Raw genomic sequence first — 22170 nt, 5'->3', positions numbered from 1 at the left:
GTAGGACGAACTGTTCAAGAGCATGGAGTTTATTTAAAAGTGTCTAGATACAACTTGGTTCTGTCAGTTCTGGATGGAAGTGTATTTGCTTTTGTACATTTGTTTTTAGCATCCAATTACAAAATAAACATACCACCCATCTCATTTAATGGGCTTGTGAATCCATTTTTATTTAATTTTTTTAGTAAAGATGCACCTAAACTTTGGACAAAAAAAAATAATAATAACTACAACTAGCTAACTACATTTTAGCTTCTGCATCGTGGCCCTAATGATGAAAATTTTTTGTTGTGTGTGTAAAATGACAACATTCTTCCTTGCTGCTCATGTGAAGCCCAAAAGCAGGCTGAAGATATTTATAGGTATTGCTGTTTTCCCTGGATCCTCTGAGAAAAAATTTGAGAAAGAAGAAACTTGAGCTCTTGGGAAAGATAAGTGCTGAACTTTAAGTTCTTGTTCAGTAGGAGTGAAGGAATGAACAAAAGTAACTGTAGTTCAGTACAGACTTCCTAAGGCGTGAGTCTTACTTTGGCAAACTTTTGAAATGTTCTTCCTATCTCTTTTTTTTTGTTTGTTCCTCTAGCTGTTCCAGAAATGCTGCCTAGTGCAAAGGATATTGGATGCCTGGGAAGCCAATGACAAGATACAGTAAGGGATTTTGGGTTCAGCAGGCCCTTGTTCTAGGGCTGCAGATTCAGAATATTGCCTTGAAGTATTATTTCGTTTATTTGGATAATTTACAATTTAATGGTGTCTAAAATGATTTGGATTTAGATTGTGATTTGGAATTAGGATTATTTGCATGTTAAAAAGCAAATTCATCAAATAGGCATATAATTTGAAAGCATGATTTTTTTTAAATGCTTATAACATCTCTACCCAAATACACAATATGGTTTGTTCTTGCTTTCTCAGGAAATTACGTAGCATATTAATGACATAGAACATTAACATTTTTTTTTAAACTGCATAATTACGTTCTCCCTAGAGTGAGCAACTGTATGGAAACTGAGGTGGGCAAGCATTATTCCCCAGATTTGCCCCGCATTTAATATTCTAACTATATAAAACACTTGGATTTCATGCTGATTGCAGTGATTATAAGAGCTACATAATTAAAAAAACCTAAAACATGCCGAAGTGAAAATATTATCCAGGCTTCTGTTTCTTTGTCCATCTAAATGTTTTGGTCCTCCCTCACTATTTTGAGCTCTTTATGGCTTCAAAGTGCTTGGTAGTTATTTTAGGCTTACTGTCAGGCCATAATTGTTGGGTTGGGTTTTGGTTTGGTTGTTTTTTTCCCTCTTGCAAATCCTTGGGCTGCTGATAACAAATTCTCCTGATAGTTTCATTGCACAACTATCATTGTGCACAGTTTTGTAGGTAACAGAAATGTCTGTGGTTGCTGCTTAAGAGTTTTCCTAATTAAATTAGATAGGAACTAGAGCTCATAAATATTTCATGCCAAACTGTTCCAGTCACCACATTGGAAAGAATTTGAATGGCAAGAAAAAAATACTGACATCTCAGATGGTGTGCTTTAAGAAGTTTGAGTTTATAAGAAGATTATTGTATGCACTCAGTGAGGAGATGGAGTCAAGCACTGGGAGCCCCAGGGTCAGAGGTTCCAAATTGAGAGCTTGGGAATTATTTCTTAAAAACCATCAGCAAGAATGGTGGCAATATATTTTCCTGTTGGAACATGGAATTTCTCCTTGGGTTCTCTTAGTTTTAGTTATTCCACATGTTGTTGAGAAAGGACTTTGTAACTACTAGAATTTAACTTCTAGGTAACCCACATAACTCTCTTACGCAGTGCATTTGATCTGCCTAGGTAATTAGAATTTAAAATAAAGTAAGCCTGGTCAGCAATGTGAGATTATAGGAAACATCAGTTTACTGTAGCATATCTTAGTTTGCCTTCCATTCATGTAAATGTAGTAACCACCAATTGTGGCATGGTTGATAAAAAGCATTTGAAAGTGTTGAAATAAAAGTTAATTTTCCATGCTTGCTGCCTGCATTCCAGCAGTGTGTTAAGGACTGCTCAACTCAGAAGAAATGTTGGGTTGGTCCTCCCAGGGTATACAACTGAAGAAGACAGGTACAGCACTGCTGTACACTGCTTTTATCACCGTACACTTCAAATTTTTGAGAAAGCTGAGCTTTGCAAGTTTGCTGAAAACCACACATTTTTATAGAGAGCAGTAGGACAGTGCTGCTGGTCGTGTCGGGGCTGTGCCCCTTCGCCCCATCTACCCACGGGTTTTGTCCTCCAGAGCTCTTGTGCAGCTCTTTTGCAGGGCCCTGCTGAAGCGCTGCTGTATCCCGTCTCTTGGCGTGCCTGCGTGGTCCCGTGGGTACGTGGGTACCCCGCGTTTCCAGCTGCCTGGCGCAGACGGGCTCCAACCTGAGACCGGTGCTGCCGGCGGGTGGCTCTGGGCTCGCAGCAGGACTGGTGCAGCCGGGGCACTCAGCAGTGCCCTGCATCTGGGCTGGGGCTGTTTGCTCTCCCCTTGGTTTGGGCTGCGAAAGAAATTGCCACGAGCCTGTGTGCAAAAGGCTGTAGCTTAGCACTGGGAAGTCATTTCCAGGTGTTCGTTTTATGTGAATAGTTCTAAACCCTGAATTTGGGGTTAGCGTGCTGTCCTCACTATCGGACATGTACAGATACAGTTTGCATTGGCTTTGTACTCTGCTTTTTGGTACGGGAACATGTGGAGGGGTAAGGTGGTTTTTTTCCCAAACCATCTACTCTCCTCACCTGCATATGTTCAGCTCCAACATTAGGAGAAAGCCTGAGATAATTTCAGCATAAACTTACCCTTCTTAGAGATGCAGGAGGTGATGATTACACTTTTCAAGGGGTGTGGGGGTCATAAAAAAAGCTTTAAAATGTAGCTGTAAGTGCATGGGATCAGGAGAGCTGATGACTTTGCTGTATTCGACCTGTCAGCTTAGACTGCTGCACACAAATCCCCCCAAGGGTAGAGAAGATTTTACACAAGCACTGCATGCCAGCTCAAAATTAACTCTGATGTATTTAGTGTCTTCCTCCCTCCCAAGGAAGAATGGAAGTCTTCATTATGCACTGGCTCTGTTAGCATCTCGGAAAGAAACCTTTGTTTTACAGCTGGAGACTTAGCAACATGAGGTGGAAACTTCTTGTCACCCTGTTTGTAAGGGTTTTATTTTCATTTACTTTGATTCTGACCCACCAATTCTATTTGTGGTGGCTTGAGTCAACCTTGCGTGCTCCTTGTGCTACATCAAGAAGTAATAATTTCTCAATTTGACTTCAGGATTTGGGATACTTTAGCGCGCACAATGTTACAATGGATAATAGCATTGTATGTTAGAGTTTTGCTTGGGCTTATTTTCAGCACCTGCCAGTTTAAAGGCAGAAATGCTGTTTCTAAACACGGTACTGTGACATTTCTTACCGGGAATCTGCCACTAGGGTTTATGTTTTTCTTCCCAAATCTCATCAGTCCTTCTTTGGGTACTGTGGAAAGCAGAATTATTTCGGGCTCTTCATCCCTGATTTTTAGATTGCTTCTTTGCTATCCAGTGAAGGAGAACCAATGAAGATTCAAAGAAAAGTGACTTAGAGACTGCTTGGGCTTAGCATTGGCTTCTATTTTTTTGTAAGGGGTTGTAGATTAGTGTCTTTTGTTCTCTTGAATTCATCTGCTAAATACTTCAATTGCAAGTAAAACTCTAAAGCTTTTTCAGTAGCAGTGATGCAAATTCTTATTGCTATGAGTTTTCTTCAGTGGAAATATAACCAGATTACTTAGTTCTGCACTGCTCTTTCTATGTCCCCGATTAGCTTACTCTTTGTAACCAGCTTAAGTTTTATCTAGTGCATTCAAACTGGATGAGCGATCTCCTCCCTCTCACTACATGAAAAAATGCAGAAAGGTTCATTTGTTCTGGGTAAACCCGTCCTGTGCCCTGCCTGCACGAGCAGAGAGCGTTCCTGCTGCTCCTCTGCTGCATCTTCTATACTAACCCTGCTTGGAGTAATGGGTGCATATGTCAGACCAGTGCAACGGCGGGGAACGCGTAGCACGTCTAGGTTACGACAGCGGTTGTGACTGTGACCCTGTGATTCTTGGTGCCTGGCTATGTTGCTACTGGCTGTTTTCTCTTTTCAGGGCAGAAGGTGGAATGAGGCGAGGCAATATGGGCCACCTCACCCGGATAGCCAATGCTGTAGTACAGAATATGGAGAAGGGCCCCATGCAGACTCAGATCAGTGAGTTCATTAAAGGTACATGCTCCTTTTGCTCCTTTCTCCAGTCTTTTTTTTTTTTTCCCCCTTGATTCAATAACCTTTGCACGCCTTTTGGAAAGACATTGCATGTATTTTGTGAGGGTCTCTTTTATAATGAAAAGAATTTCCAGTTAAATATTGCAATTTCCCATAACTTAAAAAAATGTCTAGACCAAATTTGGTTGCTCTTTGTTTTCATACAATTACATTGAAATTGTTGGAACTTTGTTTTTGCAGCTGGAGGCTGAAGGGTATCCTTTTTGTGCTAAAGAACGCTTATTTTCATCCCGATCTATGTGTACGCTTACAGTGCTTATTTACGGCATTCTAGGGTGGTGTTAATGAATGGTGTTTCTATACTTCCTTATCCTTATACCTGTCCAAGAGGAGAGAGACACCAGAGTAAACGATCGCAGAGGCCCTACATCTCCGCTTTGTTGGAGATACTCACATTGCCAGGCTTTGTCCGTCATGTCTTCCTCGGACTTTATTTTGAGAACTAGTTCTGTCTGACATTTTTGTGTGAGAGGAACTAAGATTTTCCGTCTGCATCTATTAAGGGAAACAATGAGCACAAATATGACTTGAGTTCCCATTTTTGGCATCTAACGAACATATCAAATGATAATATAGTAGCTTGGTGTGTTGTCATATCTACATGAAAATGGAGAAGTCATAAATATATTGGTAAAGACTGAAAGTTTCACAAGTCACAGTTATTTCTCTCAGTTGTTTTACTGTACTGGGTCTGGCTGGGATGAAGATAACTGTATTCATAGCAGCCGTGCGGTGCTGTGTTTCGGATTTGTGACTAAAACGGCGTTGGTAACTCACCGCTGTTTTAGCTGTTGCTGAGCAGTGCTTGCACAGCGCCAACGCTTTCTCTTTTACCCACTCTGTCCCCACCCCGGGGGGGGACAAGAGGCTGGGAGGGGGCACAGCCGGATAGCTGACCTGGACTGACTGAAGGGATATTCCGCGCCAGGTACTCAGCAGTAGGAACTGGGGGACAGTCTTTCCAAAGTAGCTCCTGCTCAGAGACTGGCTGAGCATCAGTCTGCTGGTGGGAGGTGGTGAGTGAGGGCCTTTGCATCACTCGGTTTGGTTTTTTTTTCTTCTTTCCTCCACTTATAAACTTTCTTTATCTCGACCCATGAGTTTTTCTCGCTTTTGGTCTTCCAGTTCTCTCCCCCATCCTGCTGTGGGGTGGAGTGAGTGAGCAGCTGGGTGGGTGCTTAGTTGCTGGCTGGCATCAACCTACCACAATCACCACGAAAGAAAAGGAAGAAAAAAGTAAAGCTTAGTTCACATGTATGCTGGTTTTCAGAATGTTGTAGTAGAAGTGTTGTATCTTTAGCCCACTGTAATTCCACAAGCGAGTTAAGATGGTTAAGGCCAGTAATACCTTACTGGTTGGCCTAATGAAAGACATTCCTTTCTCTGCAGAATTTACCATTTTTAGAAAATCAGAAATAAAATGTAATTCACTTCACAGAGCACTTGCAGAATGCATGCATTACTTAGCTCAGGTGCAGGCATATGTGTCTGCTCAAAAACTTCCAGGTAACCAGTGGGGGTAAATGACTGGCTTTGATCCCTTCTCGCTGAGGTGTGGTAATCTTTATGGTGACCTCTTTATTACAGAGCTACCTGAAGATTGTAGAGGGAGATGGGAGAGTTTTGTAGAAGAGACGCTGACAGAAACAAACAGGAGGAATACAGTGGATTTGGTGAGAACAGTGATATTGTGCATATTTCAGATAGGCCTGCTATCTTCTGGACTTTTAACTAAAAACAAGTGATATTGCTGGGGTTTTTTTCTTCATTTGCTTGTTTTTATGAAGTAGGTGTACAAGGGCAGAGTGTTTGTAGAAAACATATTCCATAAGAGTTCTTGAAGCAGCAGCAGCTCTGATATATGGTGGTAAACTCTAGTCCATGTTTCTGTGTTATTCATTGGGACAGTTTCTGCCTTCTGAGGAGTTTGGTCTTTGATCGTATGTGTGGAACGAAAGTATTTGAGCTTTCTCAGAATTCACTGGTGCTTATTTCTTTGTACTTTTTTCAGGTGAGCACTCACCATCTGCACTCTTCCAGTGAGGATGAAGACATTGAGAGTGCTTTTCCCAATGAACTTTCTCTCCAACAGGTGAGTTGACAACGTGCTCTTCACTATTCCTGGGAAGCTTGCTTCTCTGATTTGCCCTTAATCCATCCTAGTATAGAGCAGCTTCCTGAATTTTACTCTTAGTCAGTGTGTTCAGCTCTTGTGTGTTTTTCCAGTAGAGTTACTTACGTGGTCTAGACTCCAGTTGGGAATAAATTTGGCTCAGACTGCATGCCCGTCCCGGATACACGATGTGTCCCGCATTTCTGAGGCACTGCATAGTTCTTTCTCTTTCCCTGGTTCCCTCCGCACTGCGGGGCTGGGTGGTCCTGATGTCGCAGACCAGCTGCAGTGAGTTGCTGTATTTCCCAGCCAACAAGGTGGTGTGCATCACCTCCCTGCAGCGGAGCTGGAGCTGGTAGAGGGGTTCTGCTTCCTCTTGGGCTATGCAGACTGCTATTACAAAGTGAGAGAGGCATACTAAAATGTTAGCAATAAAGAGCAGTAAACAGTAGCCGTAAGAGCAGTAAAAAGGCTCGACTTAGGAAGAAACTGAGGTAATTAAGAGTTCACTTGCATTTAGCAAAGGTCTCGGGATCCTCAGAATCTGAGGTACTCTGCTAAAGCTCCATCAAACATATGGAAGCTGCTTTTCAGGATGAAATATTTAGACAAGTTCTTCCAACCTTTTTTGATGCTAAGAACATTAAGAGCATTAGCAGAACATATGAATTTCAGCCTATTTAGTAGAAAGCTACCTATGGGGAGTAAAAGACGATCTCAGTCTGAAATCTAGTTAAGGGTGAAAATGAGCTGAAAATAGTTTATAGTTATTCTTTTGTCCAAATACTCTAACTGGCTACTCTGACATCACAAATACCTTTCTTTTCCTCAGCTGATACTTAGAAAGCACATTAAAAAAGGAAATGCATTGTCTTTGTAAAAAAAAAAAAAGTTTTGTCTTTTACTGTGACAAGTATCAATAGAAATATTGACAGGAGCCCGCAGAACTCCTCAGGGAGGAACACAGGTGCCTCATATCACCTGCAGTGGAGTCACGACAAGGTGCAGCTGCAGAGATGCATGTTTGCATTACTTAGCTGTAGCTGGAGTGGGCTACCTACCAGCATTCAGAATTATCCTCCAAATAGGAGAAAGGACCTGAAAAAAACTGCAGTGCGTAAGAGCAAGTGTGAGGTTCTGTTTGGAGGCAGAAGCAATCCTTTTCATAAATGAGGCATGGATGAGTAGGCAAGAATGTGACCAAAAGCATAGCTGGGCAATTATCCTGAGGAGCGAGCTGAAGAATAGAAGACCCAAGCTGCTGCGGGAGCCCAAACGTATGATAGGCGGGAGTGTTGTCTCAAAGATATATAGAGTCATTTTTCCATTCTCCTTGGTGAATGTCCAGTTGGAGGCAGTGAGCTTCAAAAGTTATTTGTATTAGCAAAAGGTAAACTAGAGGATAGTAATGAGAATGATCCGAGGTGTAGAACATGACATAGGAAGGAAAGTTGAAAGAATTTGGTCCACTTGGCTAAGAGGAGACAAGGTTATGTGGAGACATATGCCTCACCCTACAAGGAAGAGGGATTTAGAGGAAGTGAGAAGTACCTTCTTGATGTCCGTGGTGGCTTTAAGTTGCAGCAAGGTAAATTTCATATTGCATCAGGGGAAAACAAACACATTAAGAAAACCCAATACAACGTTCTAATAGAAGAATGAAGCCAAGAAATGGTTTCCTGGTAAAATTCGTAACTCTCTGTGGAAGAAGTTAAGAGCAGATCAGAGAAGCATCTGTCCAGGACTTGCAGAAGTCTGAGAGCAGTCTGTTTGCGATCCTGCTTTGAGAAAGGGGGTTGGAGTAGGTGATTTCTCAAAGTTCATCAGTTTTCTACGATTTTAATGCTTTTTAGAATATGTGTTTTCAGCCAGCTTAATCGAATATCTTTGGACACCTTAATGATAGCTCTTTTTGGGTTCCGTTGCTCAGGCCTTCTCCGAGTACCAGATCCAGCAGATGACAGCTAACTTTGTGGATCAGTTTGGCTTTAACGATGAGGAGTTTGCAGACCAGGATGATAATATCAAGTAAGTTTATAAAACTTCAAGAGGCTTATATTTAGCATTTAAGCCTCTTTGCATCTAATCTTTCTTCTTCTGGTTCAGGTTTTAAAATGAACCTCACTGTGTACCTCTTTTGGTTTGAAACAAACAGAAGACTGATCAGTGGCTTGGAAGACAGCTGACCTTTTTTTCTTTTTATAGGAGTCTCCCCCCGATCTCCAAAGACAGTTGTAGAACCAAGGAAAAGTATTTCTTCATTTTGAAGAGAAACATTTTAAATAAAACATGCAACTATTATCCAGCCATATTCTACAATAAATTTTATTGCACAGAAAGCAAAGCATTAGAGCTAACTCTAGGCAATTACACAGATACTCTCCAGTGGCATTAAGTCCTTATTGAAATTAGGAGTAGAAAGAATAGTGTTCTGATGAAGTCCGCAGAAAAATTCAGCCATTTTCTCTCTTAGGAATAAGGAAACGTAGATAAGGCGGGAGCAAATAACAGTTCAGAGAAGGCAGATATAGGTGGATTTAATGTGACACGACTTTCTGAATTAGTGTTCAGAAGTGGTGCTGCTTTTATAGAACTACCATAATCTAATTAGAACTGCAGCTCATCTTCTGACCGTAAAAATTGTAGCTAAGAAAATCACTGGGACTGTAATTATCCCGCTTGTCCATAATGGTTCAGAAATTGTAACCGTTTAGTACACATTTATTGACAGAAAAGCGCTTCAGGAGGACACCCAGCATGTTTCCTGCTCATCGATTTTGCCCATTCGCTTTCATCTTGTGGCAATGTTCATCTCAATCAAAGGAATTATTTGCCATCCAAGGTGACAGGGAGCGTATGTGGCAGTGCCTGCTGTACGTACCGTCCTAGGGCTGATACGTTGGGTCTGCTCTGCGAAGGCTCGCAGGATCCCGGTGTCCTGGAATCCTGACAGAAATGGGGAGCTTTTAGCCCAGAAAGCTCTGGGCATGCCACATCGCTCCGACTCTTTGGCTGCTCCAGATCTGATTTATTGAGGATTCTTTTGCTGGTTCTGCTCAGACCATGTTTTTAGCAACTGCTGGGCTCCATGAAGTATCATAAATGAAATGACAATGTGGAAATAGTTTGGCTGCTTCAGAGTTCCTTTCAAGCATGAATCAAAGTAGAGAGTCATAAGATCCCCGGGGTCATAGGAACTCTATTAAGGTGTTTGCCAAGTAGTTTGGAGCTGTATTCTAACATGGAGAAAGATTTTGGAGTCCAGCTTTCCTGTCTTTTTTTTCTGAGCATTGTAGATGTCCAGAACTTTAATAAGGCCAAAAAGCTCCAGACCAGAATGAGAGTTTAACTAAACATGGATTACTTAGTTCTACACTTTTTTAAAAAATAAAATACGCTTTTAACTTCTTATCAGGTAGCAGTAAATACTGAACTCGTGTGTGTGTGGGTGGAGGGGAAGAGTTAACTTACGTGAGGAGCTGCTGAAGGTAGCTAATGTCCATTTTAAAATGAACATGAAACTGCACAAAATCTGTACCTGGGATGTGCTAGCCTTCTCTGTATTTCTGATTACAAAAGGAGGAATATACTACAAAGCTGTTCTGGCATTGAACGTTCTGGGAGCGGTGCTCCCTGTCTGTTTTCTAGCTGTTGAAAACTGTTGCAGATATGAATTTGAATATTTTAAGAAGTATTAATCATGTTTCAATGTCCTGGTGGTTTGCATGATAGTATTTTTTACTAACTGAACAGTCTTCTTTAAAAGAAAATAACACTGCCCAAAGTAGAGATACGGTGAAAAAATACTGCGCTGCCCCGGGCTGTGCTGGTCGGCTGGAGTCCTTTGGCCTGTAGCACCCTCTGCTGCTCTTACAATAGACGCTCTTGGGCCCAAATCAGAAATGGGGCTCTTTAATGGGTTTTGCAGCATTCATGTCTCAGTAATGCATTGGGGTTGTTGAGCCGCTGGTACAGTAGGATTCCCTGAAGTTACTGAGCTTGTATTAAAGCGGGCAGGTGCAATCCCGTCTGGATATTTGTGGATATATATGCCCGCCGTGCGGGAGTCAGTCTCTCTGGGTCTTGTCTCATGCTGAGGAACCCACTGGAATTCTTGGGTGAACGTAGGACTGGAAGCCCAGAGCAGCTGGGTGCAGCTCCTTCTCTTTTTAATCAATTGTGACTTTTTGACATAATTGACATATCAATTATGGTTTTTTTCTATAAGATCTGGTTCAGCTGGAGAGACCTGGTGAAAAAAATTAAGAGAGCCTTTATGCTGCATAGGTACCGTGAGAGTTGCAAAATAACAGCCAGACATTGCTGTGGTTGCCACGAAGCCTCAAAATACCGTACCAACGAGATAATGACAAAGGTTGTTCACTCGGGTATTGAATCAGACCCCAGAATGAAAATCCTACGTATTTTTTCAAATATTCAAAAATACAAAATAATCTTTCCTCTCAAAGAGAGGAAGCCGTTGCACGTCATGCGGAAGTGAATATTCAGGGAACAAACGCAGGCGGCGTTGAGGGGTCATACAAAGTGTCTCTGGTTAGCTGTCCTCTGGTCTTGTGTTGGGGCTGCGAAAGTGCTTTGTTACTCCGCGCCGTCACTGAAGTTTCTTTCCCTTCTTTTTGCAGTGCTCCCTTTGACAGGATCGCAGAGATAAACTTCAATATAGATGCTGATGATGACAGTGTAAGTGGGTATTTGGGGACATTTATTTAATAGGACAGATTCCAGCAAGTTAGTTCATGCTTGAATTAGCTGTTGTCATTTTGAAAGAAAAAAGATTTGGTATGTTATTTTGGTAAATGAAAACTGGTAACTGGACCCGTAGGTGAGTCCAGTTAAGGAACTCGGGGCATTACGTGTTGCCTCGGAGAACCTCCCTGCATTTTATTGCACTGTTGAGGATCTTCAGAAGTAGTACTCTTTACATTGGAGGAATCTTTCCCTCTCTCTCTCTCTCTCTCTCTCTCTGCAGTGTGAATCTATTGTCCTTATTTTCACTTTGATAATCTTTCCAAAGGAAAAAATGCAAACAGGGAGGATTGGGTTTCTTATGGGTCTAAATATTGCCATGCCGTGCCTTGCCTTTTCTGTTTTATTGACCTGAATCAATACTCATTGAGGAAGCTGGACAGTGGCTTAAGAGGCGGTTCTGAGCTCATCTCCTGACTGAGGCTTATTTCAGTCAATACTAAGACTTAGCTTTCCTTAGTCTTAAAATACTTTCTTTTTCAGTGAAACAATACTACGAAGAGTATTTTTTTTCTCTCTCTTCTGGCTGCTCTAGACAGTGCTCTGTAGATAGAGAAAATTTGTTTTCTTTTTGAATCTGCCAGCTAAGTCTGCAGCCACCGAGAGCTGTTTATGTGCTTATCTTAACTTGTTTTTTTCCTGCGTAGACAGCTTTTGTGTGCGATGGAATTCTAATGCAGCTGTTGGTTGGGACTGTGCACTACCTGGAAGACAGCACTTAGTCAGTCTTTTAACTGAGAGATCCCAGACCGCTCAAATAGGCAGATCATTTGTATATTGACAGGGTTACCTCACTTCACCAGCGCCTGAAAGCTCATTTCCAGAGCGGAGGGTTGTACGTTCTGAAGGGGGGGTGTGCACATGAGTTCAGTATTACCATATGTGCTTAGAAGCTCCCTGCAGTTCTGTCAGGGAGAACGCAGCCACTGAAAGCAATTGCGCTCTGGGTCGTTAGTCCAAGCGGGACAGTTTGCATACGTGGCATCGCTTTATTCTCCAAGTCCAAGCTGGTCAGTTTGCAAATGTATTCTTAAGGGAATTGTTTCCAGCCCTCTTCTACAGTGACTTTATATCCCTACCTCTTATGAGGGATGCAGAGAGGGTCGTGTAACAGAACGGCTGTGAAGCAGCGTGCAGGAGTTCCTGCTCTCTTGGAAGCAGTGTAGGCTGAGCTACTGTTGTGTTTCTTTCTTGATCTATCATGGGCTTGCTGCTTCTGAGCATCCTGCGCTATTACTGCTCTCCCACAGCAGAACGTCGCTTGTTGCACAGCTTGGGATGTAAAATGAAATAAATGCAAACACCTTCATGGTACTAGTTGTGTACAAATGCTGTTCTATGAACTTCCTCATCAGTGAAGTTCTTGTTTCTGTCTCCAAAGAATGAATGGAATTTGATTTCTTTTTAATATTATTTTAGCCCAATGCTTCCCTCTTTGAAGCCTGCTGCAATGAACGGATCCAACAATTTGATGATAACGACGAGGAAGAAGATATCTGGGAAGAGAAGGAGATAACCTATGCAACCCAAGTTAAATCAAGAACACGGTAAGGTGAAAACAAAAAATCCATTTTTTTTTCCCTAAATGCTATGAAACTGTACATTTTAGTTAAGTGCATGCTTCATTGTTTGTTATTCATGCGCTGTGAGGCCTTTTTCTGGCCTGAAACAGAGCGCTTTACATGTCACACTTCTGCAGAAAGAGGTGGTGGTTTGTCTTGCATGTGAAACAAAGATCCAATTTGAGAGAATGCAATAATGGTGGAAACACCTAATTACCGAGTCTATGATCAAAGATATTAAAAAAACCACCCTTAGCGTGAAATACTTGGAACTTATTCCTTTCCTCATATTTGGAGAGGAGGAGATTGAAAGAATTGTAAGACTGAGGGTAGTAGACAGAATATTCTTTTTCAAAATGTTAAAAGAAGAAAAGTAACGTTTTGCATGAGAATGAGCGACCTCCCATGGTGCATCTCTGGCATGGCAAATCATTTACAATTTTCCATCCCTTTGATGTCGTCAGTTATTTAATAAAGTTACTTCTATAATTCTAAGTCTGAAAATATGATCAAGTGAGACAGGAAAAATGGCCAAGACCTTAGTGTTTATTTGCCCAGCACCAATAACCTGATTGTCTTGTTCATACGCAGAATCGATACCTCACTCGTGTTCCCCTTGTTTGCTGCCGTTTTGTCTGCTCGTATCAGTCTCCAGCCCTGAATAGGTCACTGCAACATATTCCCCGTTACAGCTCTGCAGATGCATTTTGACAAGTGAAGCACTTAGGGACTTTAGCGGAAGTATCTAGAGGAGTGCCCGCTGTTGCCTGTCTGAGCTTTGTATCTTTTGGGGAAATAAGCCCTGTAAAAGGCATTCAGCACCACTTGGTCAGTTCGCAATTTGTGCTTTCTCCCTGGGGGAGAAAGCAGGTGAGGGATGAACTGGCTGCTGTAAGGGTTTTTCTGATTCTGAGTTCTGCGATTTTAGATTTGGAGCGTCTCAGACCTCAGAGAGTTCGTCAAAAAGTGATCTTGAGAATGGAGATCATGATGGTAGTGTGGACTCCGAAGAAGAGGAGGAAACAGAACAGCAGCCACCTCCTTCCTCGGCAAACAACAACAAGAATAATATTTCTGAGCAGAAAGACTCTGACTCCTCGGAAGGTAAAGAGTTTAAAACAGCATCATGCCATTTGAAATGAGATCTGTAATCATCTCGGCAGAATAGCACTTTGCAAATTGCCAGGTTTCTGTGGCTATTCTGTAATTCCACCTGTGCAGATGAGAAGTGTGAATTTCAGTCTTCATTTTTTGCCTCTGAAATATTAGTGAGATTGAGCCCTGCCCAGCTTCAGAATAGCGGTGTGATGCTTCAGTCATGCTAAGACAACCACACAGGTACGAGTTCAATAATACTCCCAGCTCCTTTAGTACAAATACTAATGAACAAAATATTAGTGGAGGATTATGACATGAACTCCTTACATTATATTATAAGAGTTTTATGCAGACCCCTGCCAAGTATCTCCACACTCCATGTATCTGCCTTTTCTGCCTAATTGCCTTTCTAGTTTTAGTTTGCATATTGCAAACCCATTCTTACAATGCCCAGAGGAAGACTGTAAAGGGACAGGGTTTTCCCAGATGACAATGCAAATAATGCTGTGTGAGTTCATGAGGCACACAGTCTTGTCAGCAGAACAAATTCAGTCGGCTGAAATAAAGGGACGAAAATGTTAACGTCCGTTCCTTGTTTGGTGCAAGCATTTTCAGTTCAAAAATGTTTCTTTTTCTAGGTGATGTCTTTGTACTGTGACTGTGAGCATAATGCATATTTATTGCAGTAATCCGCTCTCTACACCCGTTTGGTAGTGTCAGATTTCAATTCCTGTTAGGAAGAACCGGTATAAACAACACAAATGGTGACCTGTGGATAGCGTACGTCAGTTTAGTTACCCTTCTAGAGACTCTGGTTCAATTTTTGGTTCCATTTTTATGTGAGTGTAGATGTGATGGATCCCTCCTACTCTCAGTTTTGTTGCGTGCAAATCCGTTTGCACAACAGACCTCTGCAATCCTTTCTCTTTCTCGAGAAAAGGTAATGAAAAATGCTTTTTGAAAACTTGTGATTCGTAGGAATAGAAGTGTGTTCTAATGAATGAGGAGTAGGCTGGGACTGTAAAAAACAAATTATGTTCTTAGTTTTGCTCAAGATCACTTCTGTGATCTTAAATGTTTTAATCCATATGTCAATTCCTTACCTGTAACTGCCAAAATAAAACAGTTAGTGATTGAAATGGTTGAAAGCCATGCCACTTAGCTCGTGACAGGAAACTAAGGTACTTAGAGTTCCGCTGAAAATCACTGGCTCAAAGAATGAAGACATTCATAATGTCATTTTTCTTAATTGATGCTCCTCTCTTGTGGATAACATCAGTATTTATCAGAAGAGGGATTTTCAAGCTGATTGTCTATAACGCGTGAGACGGGCAGCTTCCTGTAGATTTCGAAGGAGTGCCATTGGGTGGTCTTTCTTTTTTTGTCTCTGGGATCACTTTGGAATATCTTTGGGATGGCCAAAGGTTCTGAAGACTCGTAGGAATTCCAGTCCGTTGTTCTGTGTCTCCAGGCTCTGGCTGGACAGCTGTGTTCGAGCCCGTGAACTCGAAGCCCCCCACACCCTGTGTGGCCATGGACGTTGGATCGAGCGTATGGGATTCAGCGGCCCCAGAGAACACCACGCCAGAGGAGAAAGGATGGGCAAAGTTTACAGACTTCCAGCCTTTCTGTTGGTAAGAGGGGCACGCGTTCTTTCAATTTCTTTATAACTTCTGAATGAAAGAATATTTGAAATACGGTTTGATGGAGTACATTGACTGTAATCTTTTCTTCTTCCCTTTCCCTTCCCCTTGCTACCCCTTTTATTTTTTAATATTGTCTGAGTGTTCTGGATCAGGGCTTCATACTTCCCTTTGCCTTCCAGTGCTTTAACTGGTGTTAGCATTCATGTCTTACAATACAGGAATACTTTATGTATCATCGCTGCTGCTATACTAAGAGTATCAAGTAAATTAATAAGTTTTTTAGAAGTTAAAAATATTTATGTAAAGAAAGAGTAAGCCCTAATGATTTCTTCTGTTGGGGATATTTAGAAGCACAACCAAGATATCTGCACTTCATTCTCAAGGCTTTCCCCCCCCTCCTTTAGCTCAGAATCAGGTCCACGATGCAGTTCTCCTGTCGACACAGAAAGCAATGATTCCGATGGAAACCCGAAGCAGAGTCAGGACAAGAACTGTAAGTGAGAATGTTACAAGACAAAACAGACGTATTATTTAAGCTGTTTGAAATTCTGCATAGTGTACCAGAACTTCCCTCTGGTGTCATCTGCCTTATCTTACTTGAAGGCTCTCTTTCGTACAGAGATCAATCTATTAAAATAGTAACTCAGAAATCCTGAATGTTTGTTGGGTTGATACTATTCAGCAAGAAAAGGATGACATTTAAGTTAGTAAGAGTTGATGTGACAGAGACGATTCATTTATAAACTGTTCAAAAGTCCTAGCTGAACTGTATGCTTGATTATAAAATTCCTTGCCAAAAATTAAAAGGATAGGGTAAGTTATACTTTTGGCAGTTGTGCCGAGCCAGTTGGTTAGGTTCAGTCTGATTTATTTCCCTCCTCCTTTCTGAGCAAGGAAAAATAAAATTTAACAAAGGACTTGATGGAACTAAATTAAACTTTTGTCTGTAGTAACCACTGAAAGGTGGATAATACTGGCGGGGTAGCACGGCACCCTTTTCTGCCATCTGCATTTTCTGGTGTACTCTCCCCGCGGAGCTGGAGATCCAGTTCGGTAGAGCCCAGACCGCACGCGATGACTGCTTTATGTACGCACCTTGTTTAAGTCTACCCAGGTGGTGATCTTCAGTCAGGCACTGTGCGTTACATCAAGTTGTGTGAGCAGGTACCAGCTCTGGGAGGAAAAACACTTTCTGAGACTGCAACGCTTCTCTGCCACTTTTGTGAGAGGCTTTCCTTGCATGTGAAATGGAAACCAATGAACACTTCAAAAAGTATAGCTGCTTAAATTATGCCACATCAAGTTCTCAGAGCTAGGCCACAGTCAGCAGGGACCACAGGGACTGCCTTAGTCCTCCGTTCAGAGTTACCACCATTCAACAAGTGAAGGAAATAGTCTCCTCTGCTGTTTGTATTAAACACAGACGTGAGGTGGCAGGTGGAGAACACTGATTTGTGGGGTTGGGTTTTTTCCCTTACTTTTAAAAATAATATTGCATGCTGTGGGATCTGCACAGAAACTATCATCTCAAAATTTGCAATAGTTGGAAGCACTCCATTTTACACCACCCTACTTACTTGGGTCGTACCTGGGGAGTTGTTCCTGTGGTTTTGTTCATTTTGCAATGTGAATTATTTACTTTTCTCAGTCAGCACTGCCTCTCCCTGTGTTTGGAACGTCTGTGTCACGAGGAAAGCGCCGCTGGTTGCCTCAGACAGCAGCTCCTCTGGAGGCTCTGACAGCGACGAGGAGGAGGATAAAGCTGATATCGTCACAGAAACCATCAGCACAGGCTCAGGCCAGGAAACCATCAAGCTGACTATGGATGCTAAGAACGAGAAGGCTGTTTTCACCAGGTGCGAAAGGAATCTCCTTGGGCTGGGGTCCTGCTCTGCCCTGGTTTTAGCCCCTTGTGTGGCAAGGGGTTAATGTATTACTTTTCCCTTTTAGACACCATGGTTCCAAATGTCCTGTGCGAGGGTGTCTAACAGCTTTCTTGTCACAGGGGTTTTGTTTTAAGAAAATACTTAGAACACGTTTATTTTAAGAAACGTGTGTGGCTCATTTTAGCCCCTGAGCCATGTCACAGAGGCATCGCCCGTCTGGCTGGCTGGCTGCACAAGAGATCTGGGCTTGGGCTCATGGCAGGGGTGCCAGGTCAGATCGCACAGAAGAGCCGAGCAAAGCCTGGCGTGATGGCAAGTGCAAGGGCTGACATGGAATCAGTGTACGGTCTTGCAGGGGGACTATTTAAATGCCTCAAGCTATCATTTTCCCCTCATTGTCAAAGTAGTCCATTATAAACAGTAAATGATAAAAAATGAAAAATGCCAGAAAAAGATGTAGCAGATCCTGAGATTCATTAGCTTTTGGACAGCAATTTGGTGGGAATTGCATGGGCTCGAATCTAGCCTACTCTAATCATTTGAGAGGGGAAGCTGCTTTTCAAAACAGTAAGCATCTAGTTCACTTTGGTGCATCCAGAATCATAGAATCAGTAAGGTTGGAAAAGACCTCTAAGATCATCTAGTCCAACCATCAACCCAACACCTCCATGCCTACTAAACCATGTCCTGAAGGGCCACATCTACATGTTTTTTGAACTCCTTCAGGGATGGTGACTCCACCACTTCCCTGGGCAGCCTGTTCCAATGCTGGACAACCCTTTCAGTGAAGACATTTTTCCTAATATCCAGTCTAAACCTCCCCTGGCGCAACTGGAGGCCATTTCCTCTCGTTCTATCACTCGTTACCTGGGAGAAGAGACCGACCCCACCTCTCTACACCCTCCTGTCAGGCAGTTGTAGAGAGCGAGGAGGTCTCCCCTCAGCCTCCTTTTCTCCAGGCTGAACAACCCCAGGTCCCTCAGCTGCTCCCCATCAGCCTTGTGCTCCAGACCCTTCCCCAGCTCCGTTGCCCTTCTCTGGACACGCTCCAGCCCCTCCATGTCTCTCTGGGAGTGAGGGGCCCAACACTGAACACAGCATTCGAGGTGAAGTCTCAATTACCCAATTGTGGGTAATATTGGGAAGTATTACCCAATTTAGAGATATTTGGTTTTTTTCCTCCTATTCCTTACAGGTATGTAGGATATGATTTAACTAGTTGGAGTCACTGCATTTTTTGCATCTGACTCAGGAACAGGTATTTATTTTTTATAATGTTGTGGTTATGTGACTTTTTTGGATAGTCACCATGAGCTTCTTGGCATCTGTACACACTCCAGCAAATAGCTACATAGAGTGAAAAAGCAGTGGCTCAGAAAACAAGTGGGATTACAGGACTAGGGAAAATTATGGGAGGAAGTTAACCAAGGGTGTGCTTGGTTAGGCAACTCTGAATTGAGTTTTTAATAACGTGACTGTTTTTTATTTTGGATGTCCACCTCAGATGGCCTTTACTCTCCATACTTGAAATGAGTGAGATGCCTGACATTGCTTTGCTTGCGGTGATTGCATCTGAAGGGCAGTTTTGATAAATTGGGTTAGTTCGTATGCATAGGGATGGCATGGCCAAGCAGACTGGCTTCACAAAAAATGGAAGATGAGGAAAATAAGAATACTGCCTGCTGTGCTAAAAGCAGCATCTCCTTTTCCAGTTTTCATTGCACTTGAATTATATCTAATTAAATCCATTGGCATGTGTAGCTAAACCAAACTGTGCTCCAGGTGTTTTTCCTCTCTGAATGCATGGTGTTTGTGAGCAGAGTAGTATTGCACGTGTGACTGTCTTGATTCAAAGTAGCAGTGTAAATCTTATTTGGCCTGTTGTTATGTCTGCCATTTATTTCCGAGCAGGTAGGGAATTTTTTTTTCTGATTTGGCTGGTTAGATGATGTGGGCTATGCTGCTGTTTCAAGCAGTGTAATTTTGAATGTGTTTTTCTCCCTAAATAAGTGTATATATCTCGAGCACTTTCAGTAAGGACAAGGCTTCCAGAACCTGCTTGGTTTTGCGTGACTGCCATTCCACAAAATTAATTCCATTTTGGCAAAGAAAGTAAATACTTGAATAACCACAGTCTCCACTTCAAAGGTGTCTGTAGCTTTCCACAACTGTAACCGTAGCCAAAAATCAAAATAGAAGCTGTGGGAAGACAGAAACCTGTTACCTAGATGGCGATTTCAGCTGCTCCAGGTCTGTTTAGTAGCCAGGTTTCTCCCAGTGTATGAATTGCCATATTGACCAGTGACGATAATGGAAGCTTCCTGGTATCCTCAGCTCTCCCAAACCAGTCTGCCTTCTGTTGGAACAGATGCAGTTAAACTCAATTGGCCGGTAGTGAATATATTAATTTCTTACCGAGTTCCTTAATGGTTCCAAGGAAATGAACTACACTCAACGTTTAAGAATTTTCAGATTGAATATGTGGTTCGTGATGACTTTCCACAAGCTCTTCCCCAGAAGTCCTAAACTTTTACCTGTTTCTGTCAAAATGGGTCTTCCCTCTCCTTTTTTCCCCTCCCTGCAATACTGAAATCTACAGTGGAGATCTTTAATACTCCTTGGAGCTACACAAGGACTCTGTAGATTGTACCATCACTAGGGTCATGAGAGCTCCAGCTGGTACAGTACATGCCTCTCATACCCTCCATGATCATCAGCTTAACTGCTGATGCTTCTCTGCCCATCCTGCCCCAGAATTTAAACTCTGGAAAGTTAAGTATTTGTCCTTGCATGGCTTAGTAGAATGTCCCTCACGGCAGTTCTGCTTAAAGTAGCCATATTAGTAGTTTAAAAATCATACACAAAGCAGGTGTTTCAGATGTATTTAGGTAACTTCTCTACTTTAAATCTATTCAGCTAACTTCCTTTCCCATCTCTAATTCTATATGGTAGTTTCTTGTGGAAAAAATAAGTAGTTTTGCAGAAGTTCTCTGACTAAAGAGCTTCCAGTATTGCCAAGTCTCGTTCTTTGATAACTTCAGAATGTGTGTGCTAGGCTTGAGAAGGATGTTTTTTACGGTGTACTGAATCTTCTGCTTTTTTGTATATTGATCTGAATTTTATGTGGAAAATGCCGTGTTCAGTGATTGTACTCTTTGAAATAGCTTTTAAAATGTTCCTGCACATTCTCCTGGCAGGAACACCGCTTGAGGATACGGTTGCAAAGTTAACTCTTTTGTCTGTTTTTTCAGCAATCTTTACTGTTGTCTTTTTCTTCCTTTCTTTGCTTTCTTTCCATTTCTGCCTCTGTTGCTGCCTTTCTCTCTTGCTGTGGGTATTGCTCAGAGTATTTAGACCTGCAGTCAGAGGGTATGTATGACGGTGACCTTCTCAGGGTTCCAAACATCCACCTGACAAGTAGTTTCTCCCATTAGTTACTTCATACTCGGCTGGAAAAAGAGCTGTTGGACCGCTGGACTGGGAAAGCTCAGCTTTTCACAATCAGTTAAAACAGATCCTAGAAATTATATTTCCAAAACCTGCATTTGAGGTTGCGTATAGGCCTCTGTGAAAGTATGCGCACAGTCAACGTAGCCATTGATGAACCATTAAAAAGCAAATGCGGTGTTTGTGGTTCCATGCATCGTGTCCTTGCGCTTCTGCCATTCCACCTGTTTGTGAGCTCTTTCTGCAAATAGGAATTCTTTTATTATTTTAAAAGGAAAGTTCATGCTCTGGTCAGGAAGACTATAGGAAAGCCTTGCTGCTGCAGTTTGCTAACGCACGCACTCCTGGAATTGCTGCCTGTGTTAGATGGGGTAGTGGTCAAGTCTCTTGAGACTTTCTCGCAACAGCACTAACAAATATTTTACTTGTATGCTGTAATACGCCATGAAATAATGGTTGGTGTGTTTTCCAAAGGCTTTTTTTTTTTTTTACAAAATACTCTTTTTTTTTCCCCAAAAAGTTTTCTTTCTGTTTTAAATTGTGGGGTTTTGCTAATTATTTTCTAGAATTCATCCATTTCAGTGAATTTTCCCAGTCACTGTGCAAGCTGGCAAGACTTTGCTGTAATTTCTGCATGAGATCAGAGACAAAAAGAGAAATCCGCTGCAATAAGCATGTCTCATAACTGTTTCGGCTGAAGAGGAGTATGTTACAGCAAACATGTAAACTTTCATATCCAGAAAGGACAGTTACCCCATGAACAGAAGCACCGTCCTGACTTCTCTGAGCAGGAGGTTCAGGAAATGTAGCTCAGCATGTGCCTGCAGTCGCCAGAGACTAAAGGCTTTCAGAATTGTAAGCTGGGTGGTATTTTAAAATAGTTGTAATTGCGACATGTGCTTACTTAACTTACTATTTCAATAATTGACAATGCCATTTCAACAAAGTTTTGAAAGTTTTCTGCCTCTTTCATAAGTAGGCGAGTGCGTATTGCATTTATCTCACAGTACGTGCTATCGGGCTGTCCTTTTTGCCAGAAAAATGTAGTAATATTCAAGCTGTTAACGAGTGACCCGAGAGGTGTAGTCCCTGCCAGTGTTTGGCTGGACGAGCGTTCTCGAAGCTGGTCAGAGGCAGCGCAAGCTGTGAAGGTCTCGGAAGTTTCTGCAAGGCTTTGCTGAAGTTGCAGAAGCAATCGATGAACGAGCCGGGTGAAGCGCGCGGGCTCCGCAGCGGCGTTAGCCCGGGCAGCTCCACGCTGCTCCTGTTTGTCGATCTGCGCTAGCAGAACAAACAGTCATGAGACTTGCATTTG

General features: G+C 42.2%; 1 protein-coding gene across 4 annotated transcripts in view; it reads left to right on the top strand.

The window, feature by feature from the left end:
- PPP6R2 (protein phosphatase 6 regulatory subunit 2) overlaps positions 1-22170 on the top strand; it is a 107310-nt gene that overhangs the window by 76728 nt on the left and 8412 nt on the right. For all 4 annotated transcript variants that reach the window (XM_072856372.1, XM_072856349.1, XM_072856358.1 and 1 more), the window contains 11 exons: positions 584-648; positions 4161-4276; positions 5924-6009; positions 6348-6428; positions 8380-8477; positions 11093-11150; positions 12636-12763; positions 13707-13882; positions 15348-15510; positions 15927-16015; positions 17171-17378. In XM_072856372.1, the coding sequence (XP_072712473.1) occupies positions 584-648; positions 4161-4276; positions 5924-6009; positions 6348-6428; positions 8380-8477; positions 11093-11150; positions 12636-12763; positions 13707-13882; positions 15348-15510; positions 15927-16015; positions 17171-17378 (1268 nt within the window). The remainder of the gene's footprint in view (positions 1-583; positions 649-4160; positions 4277-5923; positions 6010-6347; positions 6429-8379; positions 8478-11092; positions 11151-12635; positions 12764-13706; positions 13883-15347; positions 15511-15926; positions 16016-17170; positions 17379-22170) is intronic.

The sequence above is a fragment of the Ciconia boyciana genome, chromosome 1 (assembly GCF_034638445.1).
Source record: "Ciconia boyciana chromosome 1, ASM3463844v1, whole genome shotgun sequence".
Lineage (NCBI taxonomy): Eukaryota > Metazoa > Chordata > Aves > Ciconiiformes > Ciconiidae > Ciconia > Ciconia boyciana.
Note: the sequence above shows the minus strand (reverse complement) of the source record. Positions and strands in the feature narration are given on the sequence as shown.